This window comes from Cajanus cajan, chromosome 10, assembly GCF_000230855.2.
Source record: "Cajanus cajan strain Asha chromosome 10, NIPB_CcT2T_4, whole genome shotgun sequence".
NCBI classification, from domain to species: Eukaryota; Viridiplantae; Streptophyta; class Magnoliopsida; order Fabales; family Fabaceae; genus Cajanus; species Cajanus cajan.
In genome coordinates this window covers 41799802-41815493 of record NC_138526.1, presented here as the reverse complement: position 1 = coordinate 41815493, position 15692 = coordinate 41799802, and the positions used below count along the sequence as shown (strand labels likewise).

Below are 15692 nucleotides of genomic sequence, written 5' to 3'. Positions count from 1 at the left end.
ACGGATATGATTAGGTGCGCGAGGGTGGAGACTAGCCTGGATTTTCAACCAGTGAATGGGCTCCACGTGTCCCACTAAACCTTCGGCAGCATGTTCTCTCCAATGGTAACGTGCCGCGTTGTACTCAAGGGCCAATCATGGTGTTGCGTTTTTGCATATTTTTTCAAGTTTTCTGGTTATTTTTTTTAATTGATTTGTGTTTTTGTCTTTCGGTGAGATGATGTGGACTTGAAACATGTATTTTGTCTTTGTGTGTCGTCCGTATACAGATACGGCGATATACGATGCCATCGTAACATAAATTCTCGTATTTTTATCTCTCCATTAATCAACTAGTCCACACAAATAATAAAAAAAATATTATTTGTAAGTTAATAAATATCAAAACATAACTTTATCATATTCTTCAATTGAACTTTTTTCTAATTCATAAGATACTATGATGCTTATATGGTCACAATGGTCAATTTAATACGAAGAGAATTTAGGTTACTGTGTGCGGAATTCGCGACCTGCACGATTAACCAACATATTTTTTAAAAAATTTAGATAATTATAAGGGAAATAAAGTTCTCTATAAAGTCTAAAAATTTCTCAAACTTAATCTGTAAATTTTATGGACCATTCCGTTTAAGAGAATTTTTTTTATTATTTTATGAGAGATTTTAAAATATGAGTGATTTTAATTTTCTGTTAATAAGTAAAAATAAGTAACGAGTATTGAATTTAGTGTATTTCTTATTTCAAAAATATATTAGACTTTTGCAATATTAATGTTTTAGATTCTTTTTTATGCATAAATATGTTTTAAATTAAATATACAAACTTGATATGTAAATATTCTAATGCTTTAGTTTAAATGTATAAATTTTTATATATTAAAACTTTCATATTTTTTTATTTTATATTGTTTGATGTTTATGTTTTTATATAATATTTTTTTATGTATTTCTTTATAATATTTTCTTGACATAAAAAATTAAAAAACTATTATTTTAATTTTTTATTGGATTCGTTGAATTATCCGTTTAAACGTAGGTTCCATGAAGTGGATATAAACTTAGATAAAAAGATCATTTATTTCATGGGTTAGACATCTCTAACATGTTAAAAATGTGAGTTTTGCATGTTAAAGTGATTTATCCTAATTAACTTATATAGTATCTATTTAATTTGGTCCGAAAAAATAAAAATGTTAATGTATTTATGTGTATGTATTTTTAATTGTGCTAAAATTAATATTTTATATTAGACTATGGTATTTTTATTATGCTAATTTAATATATTGTAACAACATTTTTTTATGCATAAACATTTTTAGTTCTTTAAGGCTAATCAAATAACAGCCAATAGAAACTCCTGTACATATTTTTTTTAAAGACTTTTATAGGGAAGTATTCTATTTTCTGTTTCTGCGTGTATAATCAAAATTTTTCCTAAATATAATGCAATGTTATGTGTTTGTTTTGTCATTTGTCGGTCTAGATTTTTAAAAAAAAATTATAAGAAATTAAGTATATTGTGATTTATGTCAATCTAATAAATGTCAAAATTGATAATATTTCAATTGTAATAATATTGACAATGTCAATTGACTTATGATTGAAATATTAGCCTTAGAAGAAGGGTTTAGATTACTTTTATCTCTTAGTCTTGATTTGGAGGATTTGTTCTGTTATGTATAAATGTCTCACATTCTTAATAATTGAGACTGAGGGCATTTTATAAATACTATTTTTCTTTAACCCATTTAGATACCTTTTCAAAGATAAAATCGTGATGACCTGACAATACTTTCATAAGTGGTGACTCCAATAATGTCAACAGACTTACAATTAAAACATATTATAGTAACAATTTCTCCTATTAAGTTATTATATATAAGAAATATATATTAATTTTACTTTTTTTTTCTTAATGCAAGTTATTAATATTAAATATATTTTTGTTCTATTCTCTTTTTGTTATTTTACTTTTATTTTAATAATTTTCTTTTATATTGATACATGTCTATCTACATGTATTTTTTTTACATGATCAGACTGGACTAGATTAGATTAGACCGAATTGAACTATGTTAAACCAAAACAAATCTACTAACCATAATAGACTTAATATGACAAAATCAAACTAAATTGGGTCAAATTGAATCAGGTCGAACCTAACCAGACCAGATTGAGGCGTACCAAACTAAACTAGAACAAACCATACTAGATCAAATAAGACTAAACTGGAACTAAACAAGACCAACCTAAACCAAACTAGGTTGGATTAGAGTGAAACAAACTAGATCAAGCCAAATTGGACTAAATCAAACCATACTAGACCCAATCACACCAAACTAGATGGGACTAGACCAGGGCTTACTAAAGATTCAAGTCCTTAGGATCAAATTAAATAATATCAAATTGAATATCATAGTTGTTGTACATCGAAGTTCATACACGTATATTTACATCAGTATGATAATATTCACTTTGGACTAAAATTCTTGTGGATTTGTTTTTGATCATTACTAAAAGACAATATATCAATGAAGACATTTGTGTTTATAAATCCATATTTCTCCTTTTGTTTTAACAATATGAGATTTTGCTTGTACCTCTAACAATCATTCCTTCAAACATAGGACTATAATTTAACCCCCTTTATTGAAAACCATTTTTTTATCCACAAGTATCTAATGGTAACCCTTAGAACTTAGTCATACTCTAAATACTTGCATCATTAAGTTATAACGAGACACACCATTTGAACTCTGTGTTACTTAAAAAACTCTCAATCTCCATACATGAACCAATTGTTAGAAATACTTTGATATAAGGGATCCTATGTTTAGATCCACAATTAATTCCACTCCTACCACTCATTTGAGTCGGTCACTTAGTCAAATCATTGACTTTAATATCACTTGTTATGCATTGGAGATTCACACACATGTTTCCACTAGCATGTGATATTATCCACTTTGAAATATATTTTTTATTTTCATATATGGACTAATTGTCAGGAAGACTTCTAATATAAAGTATCATATGCTTGAATTCATCGCTAATTACACTCCTAATTCTCATTTGATCTAGTCACCTAGTTGAACCATTAGTTCTGATATCTCTCTTTACACACCGGGAGTTCTCACGCGCATCTCAACATAATATTATTCACTTTATATTTAAACTCTTATAATTTTAGTTTTAATCTTTTCCCCAAAGGATCTCCTTTTATTATAATAATGTGAGATTTTCTTTATACTTCTAACAGTAGTCCTTCTAATTTGTACAATGATCTATGACCCAACATTTACATTTGAACATATGAACAAATGATTTGTTAAAAGAAAACAAGAAAAAAAAATTATATTCACACTCACATCAACAAAAAAATATATATACAACTTTATTATGCATTACATAAATTCTACTAGGTCTCTAGTTTTTTTTTTCTTTCAATTTTTTAGAACATTTTTATCTATTGGGCATTCTTTATAAAATAATGAAATTTTCTAGTCTTACGCAACATAATAATTATATCATGTGGAACATCCAATTACATAGCATGCTCACTAGGTAAAATAATCCTTAATCATCTGTTGATATGTATATTATTATATGTAGCAATTTCGTTAATAACAACAACTTAAATGTAAGTGTCATTACACATATCTGATTAGTTATTAACGACATTCTTATTTTAATTTTAGGAATAGGTTATTCAAGATTATTACGCAGTGAACGAGCATGCTATATAACTAGACCCAAATAATAACATATTGACATTGTTCACAAAATTCTTGTGATTACACTTTCACGTTGTGAGGGAAAACAAAAAGAAAAACAAGTCACAGATTTCAAACGTATAATGTGATCTTTGAAAGAAAAAAAAATCAGTTATATATATTTTTTTAAGGAAAAGCTAGAAGTAATTAAAATCCAAAAATTTCAATGAGACGAAAAATTGGTCCATTGACTAATCCTCAGCTTTCATCATAATGCAAGGTCATGAAAGAATTACAGTATTTTCTTCTTTCCTTTGACAAAACGATGTTCATTGAATGAACGATGAAACTTTCGATTTTCGAAAAGCTAGCCAAGTTTGAAATTTTTAGAAAAGAGAAATACGACAGGAATATAGGACCATAGGAGCATGAGCAAGTCAACAATCAGTGTGTGTGCTTGTAGAAATTATAATATGAAGAATATTACAAGAGTGATCATAACAAGGTCCAGGGTGGTACCACAATTAGGGATGACAAATATACCCGTACACGCGGGTAATACCCGAACCCGTCCCGACTTTGACGGGGAATACCCGGTTTGACCAGATACGGGTACGGGTAAAACTCGATATATTAAATCGGGTACGGGTACGGGTACGGGTATGTACTTACCCGCCCCGTACCCGTACCCGTATCCGTCCCCGTTTCCATTTTTAATTTAATACTCACTTTTAATTTAATTATATTAAAAAAAATTTAATATTTTTTATGTGTGATTATTTATTATAATATGAGATAGAAAAATAATTTAATTATAATTAATATAATAAAAAAATAATTTAAAAATATTATTTTTTTTACAAAAAATAAAAAATAAAAAAATTGACAGGTACGGGTACGGGTACGGGTATACCCGATACCCGACAGGGACGGGGATGGGGATGAAAACCATATACCCGGCGAGTACGGGGACGGGAACGAGGATGAATTTGACTCGCAAGGACGGGGACGGGTATCATAAAACCCGTACCCGCCCCGTTGCCACAATGACACATGTTATACCATTACAATTAGATGTAGACAAGGTTCAGGCGTAGATAAAGAGGAGTATAATTGATGGAAGGAAAGTGAAGCTTTGAAAGAACAAAAAATCATTAAAATACATATGAACCAATCATGTAACAACGGCATGAAAAAACCTCTTGACATAAATAAAAGAACAAAAAAATTAATTCCACGACAAATTAAATTTCGAGATATTGGTTTCAACTTGTTTTGGGCTTTTTAAGTGAACCAATTAAAACATGATGGGCTGAATTGGGCTTTCTTATCAAAATATTATGACATGTTAATTTCCTCACAAGTATTGTATGAATCCCAATCCCATGCCCATTTTGACATTTTTCCTCTTTCCATCCTCCTTTTCCTAACTACTAAAAAAAATTATAACGAAGAAATATATAATAGTTTAATTACAACAACAATAAAGCATTAACAATATAGAATGCAAACATAAAAAGGTAAATGATAAAATATCCACAAAAAGTTTATGAAAAAAAGTTAATGAATAGTTGAATACATCTCATGACATCATCAACTCTCATTATTTTATTAAAAATCATCATTATTTCTAGAGTTAAATAGTTATGCTCAAACTAGTTGACTTTAATTTATGTTATGTTATTGTTGGATTCCATCACCACTAGCTCTAATAGATCCACTTCCACGCAATTGAATTGCAAAAGAAGCAAAGGTACATACATGAATAGCACTCAAGAAAATAAAAGGTACATACTTGAGTCACTAAAAAGATAATTAGAGTAAAAAGACCACTAACAACATAAAATAGTTTTACACTCTCATTTCATCATAAATTAGTTAACTTTTATAATATTTTAAAAGTTATACGAATGACAGTGTGAAGTTTTTATACTGATAATGCATAACTGTTAATTAATACTTGATATACTTTATATTTAAAAAGAATACAAATATGTTTTGAGTGGTGTTACCATGATATGGTTACATAATAGCACAAGCGTGAGGATTGTCATCACTAAAGGTAGCACCAGTTTGGTGGCCAAAGATGGAGGATTGTGAGGGGTAGTTATAAAAGCGAGGATCACTGCTATCATAACCATGCTTGTAATAGTTATAAGATGAAGAAGGTTGTGAAGCATGAAAGTTGATAGGACCATTGCAATGGTGCTGTTGAAAATATTGGTTCTGAGACTCTGTTGTGTAAGGAAGTTGCCAAAGCTCAGCCCTGCGCCCAGTTTTTCGAACCGTTTTCAGAACCTTCTTCTGGTCAGCATAGCCATTCACAGTCACTTTTTGCAAGGTCATGTCTATTTCAATGCCATCCACCCCTTAACATAAAAAACACACAATAAAGGGTAAAAAAGTTACTAAGTTATAAAGATCCATGAATTGAGTCATTAATCCATTGGTCTAGAAATTGTGTGAATGACATTCACATTGTGACAATTTTTTTTGCACCACTAGCTAAATTTTTTATTGTAACATGCAAAATATGTTTTTATATGTATGGTATACCTTTAAGTTTTTGTAGTGCACTTTTCACTTTGTTTTCACATCCGGGGCAATCCATATGTACTCTCATCTCTATGATCTGAAAGAAACACAGATTTGAATAATCATGTATATATAATAATCCTTATAAGGTTGTACCCGAGGAAAGGGTAAAGAAAGTGATGATAGCTTACCGTCATGTTGAGATAGAATTTCTTGGATGATATATTGATGTATCTCTTTGTGAAAGTTTAGGAATTGAAATTCAATAATATTGAGTTTGCCTCTAGCTAGAAAAGTGTATGTATATATACAGGAGAGATAATTCTATGGCATGGTGCCTCATATTTGCTCGTCCTGGGATGGTTCATTTTTTTAATTGTTGTATCAAATAAAATATAATTTGTGTGCAAGCCTAAGCCTTGTTGCACCGACCTTCATAATTTGTTATTAGTTTTGATTTGGAGATTTGAGATTAGAAGTTGAAGCAAAGGGTAAATGTTGCTTAATTCATGGAGCAGCAACCGCAATATCACATGCATCATAATGCCGTTGAAATTATATATGCAAATGATTTCAAGTCTAATTCAATTTGGTGTTTGACTTTCTGGTTTGTATAGCTAGCCTGTCTCCCTTTCCCTTATTAACATGAAGACAATTCGTAGTGATGAGGTTTTTTAGTTTTTCTTTTTTCCGGGCAAGCCAGTATAATTATTTCTTTTATATGATATGTATTCAACCATTAATTTTTAAATATGAGAATCACGAGTGACTTTATTTTGGAGGCGGGGGGTTGAGGGAATTGAATTCAAGTCTTTAGTACGAGTGAAAAAGTCAACTAGATAAGCCAAACACCGTTGATTCATGAGTATCTAGTTAGTATAACATGGATGTTACATTACATTTCATCATAAAACGTATTTGTTGGGATGCAAGCAAAGTTCTACATCGTTCAAACAAGAGGATGGACATGAGTTTATATATACACAATTGTCTCCATTGGTAGAAATGTCTTTTGGGTAATATCCAAAAGCAAAATCGTGAGGATTAGGCCCAAAGTGGACAATATCTTACTAATGTGAAGACATGTGTGTGTGTGGTAACCCCCGGTGCACAACAGTTTCATTATATTAGCTGATTAATGTCATATACTCCAAAACCATGTCAAAGCAAGGGACAGTTTCAAACAAACCCCACTTACAAAACGAACTATAGTCCAAAACCATGTCAAAGAAAATGGAAGAGATCAAGAGGAAGAAAGGAGTCCACTAATTAAAGAACTTGACCAAAACCTTGTTTTATTGTATAACAAGAATAACAGCAACAGAGTAACAGATTATTATTATTTTTGGATAACTACAGTAACAGTTATTTGATATTGGTGCAGATCCCTAGTAGACATAATAAGTTATATTACTTATATATCCCTGCCACAACATCCACCATATATGGAAAACAGCCTGCTATGGCAGCTTAACCGGTATTTTGCATGCCAGCAGCAATACCCTTCATTGTCAAAATAAGGGTGTCCTCAAGACCAGGAGCATACTCGCTTTTGGGGTTAAGTTTAACAAGTTCTGCTGCTGGCTTGCTTGATTCCATGCAGTCCTTTGACAAGTGTGGCCTCAACTTCACATGGTAATCAGGATCACGAATTCTCTTCAGTGTGTAGGCTTGCAACACGTTCAGGGTTGTGATGTATGAGTCACGAAGACGAAGTCTTTGCTTTAAGTAGGGGTCTCCTTCAAGAAGATCCTTGTGCGCAGCAACCTATAAACAAGATTATTAGGCCTGAACTAGGTAGGGAATAAAATGAAGCATAAATATGAAAACAAGTGACTCTCATTAGATAAACTTATTTATAAGCACTCGTAGATAAGAAATTAAGAAGGTATAGTATTTTGACCTTTTTCATAAGCTTGAATCAACTTATGTACCTTTTGCTTTTGGAGAAGTGAAATGAAAAGAGCTTCTATAAAAGTTAAGTGTATAAGTTAATTTTAGTTTATAAAGGAAACTATTCATTTTACCTATTTATTTTCTTCTTTATAAATACTTAAAGAAGTTTATTCAAATAGAGTCTTATTCTGTTCTCAAAAATCAAAGCCAGTGCAAAAAAGAACATATCATAATAGGTTTTATTGAAATTTATAACAGCTTCATGGTGCTTTCTACATATAGTCATCAAGATATTATGACAATTAGTAAATGCTAATTAAAGTTACCTGGAGGAGAAAGCTCTTGGTTTCTTCATATTTAGCTCTTAAACACTCTCCAAATGGCCACAGCTCTCCTGATACCAGGAGCTTGTCATAAAGGGCTGCAATCCCTGGATCTCCCTTGGCAAACACCATTTCAACCAAGTCAAGGGTGACCCTGAAGAAAGGCCATTGATTGTACATATCCTGAAGCACTTGGAGATTCTTTGGATCCTTCTCAACTACATGCTTAAATGCCTCCCCAAAGCCAAGCCACACTGGCAAATGGAACCTTGTTTGTGTCCATGCAAAAATCCAAGGAATAGCACGTAGTGACTCAATTCCTCCACTTGGCTTTCGCTTTGATGGACGACTGCCAATGTTCATTCTTCCATACTCCAACTCAGGAGTTGCCTGCAGTGCATAATATTCATAAATACAAAAAGAGCCTATACCATGAATGTTATAAAGAACACTGAATTCACACTGTCATCCAATCATACATTAACATATATGATAAGGTTGTTGAATTTTGTCATAACTAGTTTAAAAGTCGTGCATAAGATGATTTCTTATTGATTGATAGAGTAAAAATCATTTAACTCAACTATTAATCAAATTGTGACTAACTTAACCAGATTATTACTTGTTTGAAAAACAAACCATTTAAACTGCTACATTTTTTCAAAGGGTATCTTCTAAACAAAGGTTAACAACAAAAGACTGAGTACAAGAAACACTTACACATCTGAAATACTCAACAAAACGAGGTTCTTTGAAAACAACAGAGCGATACTCCTTAGTTGCAATGGCAGCCATCTGATCCATGAGGGCACGCCATTCCGGTTTTGGCGATACAGGAGGATGCATGCCATGCTCAAGTGTAGCAGCAGTGAACCGCTGAAGTGTCCTAAAGCACAAGTGCTCCTCTCCAAAAGACTGTTCAATGACTTCTCCCTGAACCGTTACTCTAAGTGAGCCATGAATGGTGTCTGGTGGCTGAGACAATATAGCAAGATGAGTTGGTCCTCCTCCTCTTCCAACAGTGCCTCCTCTTCCATGGAACATTGTGAGCTTCACACCATACTCCTTAGCAACCTTCACAAGCTCTTCTTGAGCCTTATAAAGCGCCCAAGCTGCTGAGAGACGACCTGCATCTTTTCCTGAGTCCGAGTACCCTATCATAACCTCTTGCTTCCCATTGATGCGGTCCCTATACCAATCTATGGAGAAAAGCCGCGCCACCGCTGCCGGCGCAGCCTCAAGATCAGCAAGCTTTTCAAACAGTGGCACCACCCTCAGTGGCTGCTTCACACGGCATTCGCGTTGTAAGAGCTCAACTGCAAGCACATCAGATGGTGCTGTGGCCATTGATATGATGTAGGCACCAAAGTTGTCTGGGGGAAGCTCTGAGATCACATGGAAAGTTTCCAAAACATCATTAATTTCTTCTGTTTTGGGAAGGTCATGGCCAAAGAGAGGGCGCTTTCCTCTGAGTTCTGATAAGAGCCACTCTTGCCTCTTTTCCTCAGACCATTCTCTGTATGATCCAATATCCAAGTGTTTTGTGATTGCATCCATGACATCAGTGTGCCTATCTGACTCTTGACGGATGTCAAGCCTCACAAGTGAGAGTCCAAATGTGGAAACTTGCCTCAGGAAATCAAGGAGGCTTCCATCTGCTATTGGTCGGTCACCACATGCGCAGAGTGACCTATAACACAGTTCAAGAGGCTCCAGGAACTGCAAGAGAAAGTTTGGAGGTTGTAGAGTTTTAGTGTGTTAAAATTTGCATGAGAAATTAATCATCTGTCTGCAAGTTCCAACTTGAACAACTATTTACCATAATGATTAGCAATATAATGATATATTCTCTAATTAGTTTGATAACCATCCTCTTTTCATAATTTAGTTGAAAGGAAATCTATCAATTAACTCAATAATAAACTAAAACCATATTCAAACAACTAAACCTAATGTATAGGTTAGAGTTCTGTTAGGATCCAATTGCAAAGCATGAGACTAGTCTCGTGTCAGAAGTATGGGATTCTAGTGTGGAGTTTATAAGATCCCATAATAAAAAAGGCAGAAGCAAAATGCTCTAAATATAGCACTGTTGCTAATATAAGCATTCAGGAATTAAGTCTATAGCTACAAGTATTAATGCTCCTATATTCCCATTTGATATAAAACCAAAAATTAGAGCATACTATAAATAAGAAAGCAATTAAGCATGTCAATTTAAGGCAATTTTCTTTTAAGAGTAAGGTTTCCATTAACCTTGTGTTACAACACTTTATAGGACTGTGGTAAGGATAATACCTGCTCAACATTAGTGAAGGTTGTCTCCTCAGGGATATCAGACGTTCCATTGGCTAATAACTGGCGAGCACGTTCACGTGTGTTATACAGTTTGTCTCTGACATCACCAAGAATAACACGATATGGCTCGTTTGGAGGAATCTGTTTCCAAAACTCTGCAGCAATTAAGAATTCATTACAAGGACATTCAAGACCAATTGAAATTTACTCATCAAATTCAACGCTAAACATATCGAAATGTATGAATAATAATGAATAGTTCAGCAGTGCTGATCTGTGATTCTGTTTAGCATTATATATTCCGATAAAGAATTCACATGCAAAAGTGCAGTTCAAAACAAAATCATACATACCAATATAATGTTTAGCATCTCTCTTTAAGGACCTATGGAGTTCATGAGCACGAACACGGAGCTCGTCATTGCAACGCCACATAGACAACTGCAAAAGCAAACAAAAGTGATAAGTTAAGAGACATGTCCTAAATTCTTAATGAAAATAAATAATCAAGACATTGATAAGCATATTTGATACCTCAAACATGAGATCCTCTATCTGAGAGAAGTACAAATTAGCAGCCATCATTCTAGCCAGCAAGCACACATCCCTTGTAACTTCAGGGGTTACTCTGGGATTGCCTATAATGAAAATTAGGAATTTGTTAGACAGAAAATAATAATTATATTAAATGCCACATCCCTAAGGCAATGTCCAAGACTGAAGGTGAAAGTCAAAAGTAGATAGTGAAAATATGAGTCTGAGACAAAAATATATTATATCTATACTATATGAATATTTGTGGCAACTAGTTAGGAATAATAGTAACCAAAGAGAAAACTGGTTTAGAAAAAATGTTTGTTCACTAATTTCTAAGGAGAAAGTAAGATACCATCACGATCTCCTCCCATCCAAGAAGAGAACTGAATAACAGGAGCATTGTATGGGACACGTTCATGTATTCCAATGTTCTTCAGAGCTGTATCAACCCGGCGCAGAAACTGTGGTACACCTTTCCAAATTGTCTCATGAAAGTAGCTCATTCCTGCCCTCATCTCATCTTGTGGTGTCGGAGGAGTCCTTCGAATTTCATCTGTGCGAAATGCAGCTTGAATCTGCACATGACACAAACATCATTACTCATCAGTGTCATATTTTTCATGTCACAAGAGCATGTCATCACACAATTAATTCAATGCCAACCATATGCATAAGCACACAACATGTATAATTCAGATTATTTTAGCATAAGCAAAGAAATAATGTTATCAATTATCAAATAAATTGGATACTTGTGAATGTTACAGGAAATATCATCCTCAATCACAATGCATATAAATAACTACAAACTATAAGTATCAATCAATTCTGAATTATCAGGATGTGAAGTTTGAGATTGACATCATCATGTATTGTATATGGAATCAAGAATGAACCTCTCTTTGCAAAGCCTCATCAAGTTCCAGCTTGTCATCTGGTGTTATGTCTTTAGCATATAATTGTGTCAAACAATTCCTTATCCTGAAAAGAAGACAATGATCACCAACAGAAATATTTAGCCTGAATGTAAAAATTGCCGCAATGCCAGAAAATGTATACTCTATATCATGTCCTGTCATTACAGGTCAATGATTTCCATTTCAGTGTATCAAAATGATAAATGCAACAATTAATGAACTACCATAACACCTAAGTTAAAACAACTAAATATCAATTAATGTAAGGAGATAAACCTTCCATGCTTTTGCAGCAACGATCTGCGAACAGACTGAGTAGGATGAGCAGTTAGGACCAAATCCACAGTTTGGTTCTTCAAAGCATCAAAGATTTCCTGGGGGGTCTTTTTCAGTTGAGTCACAAGCCTCTTGAAAGTCTCTTCAATGTCTGACTCAGTCATGGCAGAGTTCTCATCAGCAAAATCACCCTTCTTCAATAGCTTGATCCTTCTTCGGTACGCAATTTGAACTTCTTCTGCCAAGTTGGCCAAATTGAGCATGTGAGAAAATGACTTGGCAATAACAATTGAATCCCCAGCATCTAGACCAGTCAGCATATTCCCAAGTTCCTCCAACTTTTCAGGACGATGCTCTCCTTCGTACTCGGCTGACAGCTCATAACAATCTTGGACCTAACAACCATCAAAACACAAAAACTCTTAGCCACAAGTTCAAATACACACACACATATCACCAAGAAATAGAACTGTTAGCACAGAGAGAACCAACATAAAAAAAGAAACAGAACACACATTCAGGACCCCATTACCCATGTGAAATAGTATGAAAATTATACTGCTGCAACTTTGCTAAAATTTTGAAGTTTGTACAAGAAAGCTAATATGCTAGTGAAATTATTAACTTAAGCATAAGGTCATATATCACAAGAATCAACATGAGAAGAGACACCCATATGAAACAACAAATTAAAATGAGTAGTAAGAAATCGTAATATCAAGTAACTTTACAAAAATTGTAAATTTGTAACATGCTTCCCACTTTGTGAGACCAAAAGTGTTCCTTCTCACAAAGATTGAATGATGGACAAAAACACTCCTTATTTTCATAAGCATGAGAGAAAAAGTAGGAAGAGATATGACAGTACCGTTTGTCTGATATCTTCACCATGCAAATCCTGAAGAATGTCAAGGAAACGGTCCAACAACAAAGCATCATACTCAACGAGTTTGTCATCATCAGACACCTTGCGTGGCGCCAGCAACCTCAACTGAGCATCAATTGAGGCCATCTTCTCAATGTTGCGAGTAGCCATCATCTCAGTGTCTTAGTTCCTCCCTCTTAACTGAACCACAAAGTTGGTAACACTAACACTAGCAGTTGTGTTATGACCTCACTCTCACTGGACCAAGACTTGAATTATGAAGCAAGAAAGGTTGGAAAGAAACGAGAGGGTGTGAGGAAAATCCCGTGAGAAGAGAGATGGAAGATGTTGTAGGTTGGAAGGTAATAGGGTGCTTATGATCTTTGCACGGGAAAGTACAAAGAAAAGTGAAGAGTGAAGAAGGTTCAACCACAAACTATAACTATAAACTAGCGCCTGAGATCACGGAGAATTGCAAAAACGAGAAACGTCATGTGAAGGAAAAAAGACTCGGTAGACATCAGATTTATAGAGTGAAGAGCGTAAAAACAGAGGTTCATGTAAGATAAGATAAAATTTATTTATCTTTTGAATATAATCTAATCGTTGTAAGATAAATTTAAGTGACCTTTCTAGAGTCATAACATTTGATAGGATTTATATTATCAACAGGAGTTTCAAAATGAATTTGAATAGATGAGAGATACGAGAATATATCAAGTGATTTGTTTGAAATTTATGATGTGACAATGTTACGTGTGACATGATACAAGTAAATTTAATAAAGGATGAATCATACTTTTCTCATTTATCTTATTTTATAATTTATTTTAATCTCTTATTTTTTAAATGTTTAGTTTTTATTTTTAAGTTGTATTGATTTGACCTTTTTAAGATAATAATTATTTTTAATTGAGATACAATTTTTTTTATAATTCAAGACTTGATACTTGTCTGATTCATTTGTATAAAAATTATTAAACATAACTAAAATTTAAGTCAAAAAATTTATAAACATAATAAAAATTATACAAACATAAGTTTAAAAAGCAATTGAAGAATTAAAAAATATATAAATTTATATTATTTTTTAATAATTTATAAAATATATTTTTCACATACTTTGATTTTAGACATAATTCTTTTGAATTCGAATGTAAATTAAATTTTATAATTTTCAGACAAGCAAATATAATACAATAAGTTTCATATATTCAATCAATAAAAAATTATTTCAAAATCATATCATAAGATTGAAAATGATTAAATTAATTCAAATACAAAAGATAAAGATTAAAATAAATATTTAAAGATAAAGAATCAAAATAAATTTAAAAAATAACATTAAAAATATATATATTTTTTAGTCTAAAGAAATAAATAAAAGATACTGAAAGAGATAGTTGAGATAACTTAGCTAAAAATTTATGTACACTAAAAAGGATATTTTTTTTTTATTAATAGTAAGTCTAAATAAATAAATAAAAATTAATTATAAAAATTAGTTTAAAGATAATTATTAGAATAAATTAGTCTAAGATTTTATCTCCTTTATCAATTGTATAGATAAATTTGTTTAAGAAAATATTTTATACTATATTATTTAGTTATAGTGTTATATATAATAAATTTATCAACTGTTGTAATACTTACTTTAAAAATTATATATAAAAATTGCTTAATTTTATTAAAAAAAATTATAATGACGATGCAATAATAACATTATATTCTTTATTTATAGTTACTTTGTAATCTAAAAATAATTGGTCTAAAACAGGTGAAAAAGAAACGGTCTGATTTCTATTTTTCAGAATTTTCTATTCTTGAAATTTAATTTAAAACATTTTAAAGATAAATAAAAACACAATGAATAAAGGATTATACACATGTATAAATTTTTCTAATAATTGTTATTACTTTTTTATCTCACAAAATATAATTTATTCATTTGTTTTTTTTTTGATATCTTGATTTCTTATAATTTCACATTATATTATTATTTTCTTTTTTTCTTTTTTTTATTCTATATATAAATGTGTTATTGTCAACGTACATCATTGTATATTATTAAAACTTTATTTTAATTTTTAGAGTTAAGAAAATAAACACATCTTAAATTAAAAGGATACTTTACTTTTATTTAATATTTCTCTGAAATTAACACATCTTAAATTAAAATATGTAAAGAAAATAAATAGAATAAAAGCTTTTACAATATCGTGGTCTGAGTCAAAGAAAAAGAGCAAATGTCAATGTAAGGAGTATCTATTCTAAATTTTGTTAATTGGCACGTTACGGGAATGTCGGTTGTTTTTATCCTTCTTGTTATA

General features: G+C 31.9%; 2 protein-coding genes across 2 annotated transcripts; both read right to left on the bottom strand.

The window, feature by feature from the left end:
• Nucleotides 1-4999: 4999 nt before the first annotated feature.
• On the bottom strand, nt 5000-6594 carry LOC109810342 (Heavy metal transport/detoxification superfamily protein). The gene is made up of 3 exons (XM_020373780.3): nt 6442-6594; nt 6272-6347; nt 5000-6084 (listed from the first exon to the last, which is right to left on the bottom strand). Exons 1-3 carry the CDS (start codon nt 6445-6447, stop codon nt 5738-5740), a joined length of 429 nt encoding a protein of 142 aa, XP_020229369.2. The 5' UTR covers nt 6448-6594; the 3' UTR covers nt 5000-5737.
• Nucleotides 6595-7519: 925 nt separating this feature from the next.
• On the bottom strand, nt 7520-13884 carry LOC109810364 (phosphoenolpyruvate carboxylase 2). The gene is made up of 10 exons (XM_020373808.3): nt 13366-13884; nt 12498-12892; nt 12201-12285; nt 11657-11879; nt 11302-11405; nt 11121-11208; nt 10768-10922; nt 9190-10188; nt 8473-8859; nt 7520-8017 (listed from the first exon to the last, which is right to left on the bottom strand). The coding sequence occupies exons 1-10, from the start codon at nt 13534-13536 to the stop codon at nt 7721-7723; spliced, it is 2904 nt and encodes a 967-aa protein (XP_020229397.1). The 5' UTR covers nt 13537-13884; the 3' UTR covers nt 7520-7720.
• Nucleotides 13885-15692: the final 1808 nt, after the last annotated feature.